The 6438-nt window shown below is 38.6% G+C and overlaps 1 protein-coding gene across 1 annotated transcript in view; it reads right to left on the bottom strand.

Moving 5' to 3' along the window:
• The window catches only part of ryr3 (ryanodine receptor 3), a gene marked incomplete at its 5' end in the record, with an annotated part of 93962 nt that overhangs the window by 502 nt on the left and 87022 nt on the right, over positions 1 to 6438 (bottom strand). The window contains 11 exons of the mRNA XM_035679141.1: positions 641 to 692; positions 777 to 877; positions 1553 to 1617; positions 1774 to 1930; positions 2493 to 2627; positions 3869 to 4015; positions 4244 to 4304; positions 4492 to 4619; positions 4912 to 4954; positions 5710 to 5840; positions 5970 to 6164. Of these exons, the coding sequence (XP_035535034.1) occupies positions 641 to 692; positions 777 to 877; positions 1553 to 1617; positions 1774 to 1930; positions 2493 to 2627; positions 3869 to 4015; positions 4244 to 4304; positions 4492 to 4619; positions 4912 to 4954; positions 5710 to 5840; positions 5970 to 6164 (1215 nt within the window). The remainder of the gene's footprint in view (positions 1 to 640; positions 693 to 776; positions 878 to 1552; positions 1618 to 1773; positions 1931 to 2492; positions 2628 to 3868; positions 4016 to 4243; positions 4305 to 4491; positions 4620 to 4911; positions 4955 to 5709; positions 5841 to 5969; positions 6165 to 6438) is intronic.

Genomic DNA, 6438 nt, shown 5'->3' with positions numbered 1-6438 from the left:
CCCAATTTAGCATTGAACTCCTAAAAAAAGCACTCTTCTATGATAGAAATCAGGAGCCTTTTCCACACAGATCTCAGCGTTACTTTTCATAAAAGATTGTTGAAACTGCAGATACATGTGTGAGTCCTGTGGAGCGATTACATGCTCATGACTGGGTCACAAGCATGGCATTTGTTTTGATTAGTGAAACACGTCAACAGGAAATTACTTCATAATGCAAATCGTAGCTAGCGTGTTGCAAATTTGATCTGAAATGACCAAATGACAAAAAGTCTCTTTATTATCTGCAGAAACACTAAAAGGTCAATTGTGTTTTATTTGCAGCTTTGAGGAACCACAACAGTCCTTTTGCTGAAATTTGTGACAGAAGAACAGCGCGTGCACATCAAATAAAAACAACTGGAAGCTCAGGTGAACGACAATAACAAGTTAATATCAAAAAAAGTCAGTGAACCCACGCATTGCTTCTTCCTCCTGCTAAGCTGTACTTATGCAACATAACAAGTGGGTTGAAATGTTGCACAAGTAAAACCTACTGAAGTTTCAGTAACCTTTCTTTGCTGTCTTGAGACTGATCAGACATGAGACATACATCTCATGAATTGAAGCTAAAATATAGATTCTGAAACTTGTCACGTACCTGACCCGTGTGTTCAGTCTCATCCTTGTTAATCAGGTACATCAGGAAGAACCTGCACACAGGACGACATAAAGTTAGATAAAGATCAGAACTGCTTCAAACTTTGGTCATTTTTTTGTTTTTTTGCTGCACTCACAGGTAGTTAGCTAGGTTGTGCTCTTGTAAGGTGTGGGTTTCAAACCCGTGAGGCGTCCGGTCAAAGTAGTCATTCCCAATGCCACAGATGAAGCATTTGGTCTGAAAGAAGAATACGAGGGGATGTTCACATTTCGATACAGACACACCACAGTAGGTCAGCTTACAAGCACTTCCAGTAACATTTAGGAGGCTCTGGTGGCACAAATATTATTATATATAAAAATATTAAAGCTGCATAACTATGTTTTCATTAGTGTATAATCACAGTAATTGTATTAATTATTGGACATTTTTGGCGATTGTCATGCTGCATCATAATTGCTGCATTTGACCCAAATCAATTTAGTGTAACTGGGACTGTAACTTGATGAATGACAAACACAAGTTACTGTTGAAGTTTTAACTCCTTTTCACTTTTAAATATTAAGGTAAAAAAAGTGTGACAAAACAGCATTATAATGAGGCACTGGCCTACAAATCTTGTTCTCCAGATAACAGATAACATGTTTGTTTGACAGTATTTTCAGTGAAAATCTAAATTGTGATGTAAAAATGATCATTCCAACTAATCATGAATCATATCACAATTGCAAAATAATAGCAATATGTTGTTTTTACTGTATTGTCCAGCCTTACACCAGAGGTTGATAGCAGCTTTCACACCAGCCCTAACGAACTGTCCTAACTGGGAAAACCAACCAATTTTCCTCCACATCTATGAATCAGTGTATGACTGAAGGAGGTGTTTCCTCTTAATCAGTTACAGTTTCTCACCTCCATGTCCTCCTTCACCTGCTCCTGCTGGTCTCTCAGCTCACCAAAGGCATCGATGATCAAACCTGAAAGAGGGTGCAAAAGCTGGTCATAGCACTGAGCAGATCTTAACACATCTGAGGCCGATATGAAAACATGACGCGGCTGCTGTATGTGGAGATGATACACGTGAGTCTGTGTTATAGATCTTCTAAAATAAACAGCATGTAAAGATTTTGTACCCTGAATGATGGCCAGCAGGATGACAATGACAAAGAAGAAGAAGGTGATGTCAAACAGGATGCGGTACAGCTCATAGGGGTCTCCAGCTGGGTCCTCCAACTCGTCTCCAATACCACCTCCAGCTCTCACACCCACGTACATGTGGAACAAATAGCACTGCCAAGAGAAAAAAGGGAAACTTACTTAGAGCTTTAGTCATTACACTTTTTTTTAAAAGCTGAAATAATGAGTAGAGTATAGAAGGCAGCTGTATCTTATTCTGTGGTAGGGAAGGAAAATCTAAATTTCATTTTCTTCCTTCATTTCAGACCAAAAAAATGAATAAATCAAGTGTACTTTGTGGCGGAGAATTCAGTGTGCAACTGGAAATTTGGTGTCATCTATTGCTAGAAGACAAAAAGCAAAAGCCTGAAGAGCAAAATATGTATATAATAAGACTGCATTGTGCAGAAAGTAGTTTGAAAAGAATTCAACGAAATATTTAAGTTCACAAATGGAAAAAAAAAGCCTTTACTTGGTCCAGTAGTCACCTCCTGCATTCATACACATCCTGATGAAGGCCAGTTAATCTAAAATGTTCAACCACTCAAAATAAAAGCCTCAGGAATCTTTTTCAGCTCCAAACATTTGACCTCGCTGAGGGCTGCAGCCTTTTTGTACTTCCTCAAAAGGAAGCCATTTTCATAAGTTAACAGACTTCAGAGGTGGTCAGACGTACTGTCATCATGTCGTCACACTTCATGTCGGGTTCATCCTCATCCTCGCTCTTATTGTAGAACTTCCTGAAGAAGTTGAAGGCCACCACGGTGTAGAGATAGACGACCACGGCCAGAAGACCCACAGTCAGCACAAGCTAGAAGGAGATGCGGTTTTTAATAAATATGGTACTTGCGTGTAATGAGACATTTTATTGGACCTTTATTTATTCCCATTGAACAAATGAGCTGCGAGTTGAGGGGGCAGCAGCATGACTGACTCTTGTTTAAATTAAGATTTATACAAGAAGTGTCAGATGTGGTTTTTTAATGGGAAAGTGGAGCACAAAAGAACTGCAAGTATTTCAAGGCCTCTACAGCTGAATTGGGCATTTCAGGGCAACTCTCATCAGTGTATCAAGAAGACAGTTCAACCCTTGATTTACTTTTACCTATTTTACCAATTTATTCACTACTTTCAGCTTATTTATGTCATTTATCCAATACTAATGATCTGATTCTACAATCTGTCAGGGGTGCAAAGTACCCCTGGTTAGGAATTACTGATCTAAACATCTCAACCTGAAAACTATTCTCCTTTCATTAAAATGTATGAGAACATAACAGAAGCACAGTGAGAAGAAAATTAAAATCTATCTTGTGTTTAATTTGTCAGATAAACTAGATATAAGTTTTCATCTGCTCTGTTAAACCTATTTTTTCCACATGAAGTTATTTTCACAGTTTCTCACAAAAACCATTGGCAATAAAGCATGAATGACCCCGAGTCCCTATTAGTCAGAAGTGAAAATGCCTCTTGGATGAGAGGCGGTGGTGATACATCCTCAAGACTAAAACAGCAGATCATATCGCCTATAACTTTTTATTACTAATATAATTCCATTAATTTATTTCTCATGATGTTTATTTGTAGATATCCTGTGACCCGGAGGACTGTGGATCCTCATCAACATACAGTTTCTGTTTCAAAGCTCCATCCTTTTTTTTTCCAGAGGATAATTTCTTGATTTAATTATGTTGATGTTCAGTCGGAATCAGTATGAATCACAATGCTAGTTGTTCTCTCCCTATTATGTATCACAGACCACTTGTAGATGCAGATTAGATTTTCAAGTATTTCAGTGTAAGATGAGGGCCTAAAATAACAGTTTAGCCAGACAGTAGCACACAATTTCTCCATATTCTTCTGCACTCATTACAAACTTCATAAACATTTGCCTTTATTTGTAAGGCATCCAAGTTTGTACAAGAAGCTCAGAAAAAGGGAAAATGGAAGTTACAAGAAAAAGCTGCTCTGCTGTACATTGTTGAGTGTGGGGCGATTATTGTTGATGTGTTAGTCTGTATTTTGACTCCCTCTGCTGGTTGAACTAGTTACCTGCTTGCCGTTGTGAGTGACAGAAGACAGGATAGTACGAAGGGTCTTGAAGCCCATAGCGATGTCCAGCAGATGGGCAGCAAAGAAGAAGTTGTTGAAGTGTCCAAAAATGGACATGGTGGCGTACCAGATCAGATACAGGAAGTACTGCAGGACAAGAAAGGCAACTCATTAGTGTAAAAATGCTCCACACATTTGTATAAAAGGGCCACAGGTCGGAGTCAAACCCAGCAAGGATTTCAGCCTTGATACATGGTCTGCCAGCTCTACCAGGTAAGCTATGCAGCCACCCCAAACTTAAACATTTTTATAGCTTTATTTCCTGCACAGTGGTGTGAATACAAAGTGCTTTTAGTAAACATTAAATGATCTTACATTGTCAGTCAAAACCACGCCAAGTTTCCAGATGTGGTACTTTGTATCAATGGAGCTCAGCCTGTAGATGAGAAATCACAATGTTGAGTCACAGTAGTGGCGTTTCCATCAGTCTATCTGTGCAAACACATGCTCCTATTCAGACACCCAATGTGATATAAAAAGACTATCACTATTTGTGTCTGCATCCGTATTGGAGTATATCCAGCCTTTAGGAAGGAAAGAGAAAACAAGGGTTGAGTTCTCACCAGGAGAGCAGGGAAGCTTCCTTCTCCACAGTCTCTATAGTGGGGTCAAAGTCCAGAGCGCTCTTATCCAGGCCTAAAAGCTCAGCGATGCGTTCAGCTCCATACATGTCACCATATTTGTTGATCACCTACATATACAAAGGGAAAACAGTGGTGAGAAAAAAGTCTAGTCTGTTTTAGAGACCATGTAGTAACAAAGAAGGTTCATTCATGTTTCAGGGTCTCCACAGCATAATGAGTTTAATTTTACAATAATTTCAATACACATAGCACATGTGACTATTACCTTCAAAGAACTGAACACTGCACTACAACAATCATCTAATGGATTCGTCGAACAAAATCTTGTCAAATTAAGTGATTTGGACATAAAAATGTTCTACAACCGAGCTGCCACACCCGACATGAGGTCAGACTCACCTTGCGCTTGATAAATTTGTCCCAGTAGTTACTGGGGAAAGACCTGTAATGGAAAGTAGAATTGTGACTCTGAGCTGAGCTGTGGTATAATAGTTTGATTAAATGCATCTATTAGACGAGACTTTAATAGAATTCTCCTTCAAAATATGATCGTACTGCGCACATAATGTGTCAGCTGGGAAATCATCTGGCCTCAACTATACTATACTCATAGCACATGTTTTTGTCTAAAATGAGAATATCCAGGTAAAAAATGTTGCAGTTAATTTAACCATGTCATGCTTAAATTCTATAAAAAGGCAGAAAATAAGGACAAATTTCCACAGCAACCACTATTTTCCACAGGAAAGGCCTGTTTTGTCTAAACAACAGGGAAGTGTGCATTTATTACAGACATTTCTATTGTCCAAACAACAGTTAAAAAAAACCCATAAAGGATTTGTAATAATATGAGTTGGACAACAGCTGTAAAACTTCACATTAGAGAAGCTTGAATATACAAATGTTGAGTATTATACTGTTGATAAAATCAACTGAATGATTAACTAATCATTCCCAATAGTTGCTGAACCCTCTCATGTGGTGTCATCAGCAATGTGTGAGACAGTTTAACCCTTGACAAACATATATTTTTATAATACTAATGGATATTGGAACAAGCAGGATGAAGTGTTTAATATCAGTTCACTAGAATACTAGGAATAAAGAATGGTTGTTAAATGAATCATATAAATCATTACGACAGTCCGGATTTTAGACTAATGTTAATGCCAGGTGTAAATGAGCCCAGTGACTCACGGGGTGTTGATGACGAGTCGATCCCACTGGCCTTTGATGTCATCGTCAGATGGTTGTTCAGTGATGTAGAGACCGTCGAATTCAAGCTTCCTGGCAATCTCCTTCTCCCTCTTGAACACCACCAAAGGAACCTAGTGGTAAAATATTAAGATGGGTAATTAAAACTGTAACTCACACAATGGTATCGTCTGCAAAGAAATTTGTCTCAGCTAACTGAAGACAGTCTGTTGAAACAGTTATAGTATGATGAAAATACCTACCTTCAGACAGTAGTACCCAAACAAACAGACGAGTGAGATGACAGTGTGGAATATAGCCAGGAAACGCAGAGTTGGTAACATGTAGCCGCTGCTCTCCTGCAGGACAAACTCATCCATGTCGAAGAGTGTGTTCTCATCATCCTCCTCTTCATCCCATTGGTTTTCATCATCCGTGTCTTCAGTTTCACCAGTGACCTAAAGAACACAAATAATATACCACATATACAAATGAATGAATTTCCACTATATTTCTCAAATTTGTTAATAGTTTTGGTTTTATCCTTCAGTTTTCCTAAAAATCCATAAACTATGTTACTAAACTACGTTTTACATGGTTAAATCTAAAGATGGCTTTTAGATGGCTTCTTTTGTTGAATTTGTAGAGACATAATCCTTGTGAGAGAGCGGGTTGTCCACTAATCGGAAGGTTGTTGGTTCGATCCCCAGCTCCTCCCGCCACGTGTCGAAG

This window comes from Morone saxatilis, unplaced genomic scaffold, assembly GCF_004916995.1.
Source record: "Morone saxatilis isolate NCDOM2014 unplaced genomic scaffold, NCSU_SB_2.0 Contig7, whole genome shotgun sequence".
NCBI lineage: Eukaryota > Metazoa > Chordata > Actinopteri > Moronidae > Morone > Morone saxatilis.
This window is presented reverse-complemented; position numbering and strand designations above follow the sequence as displayed.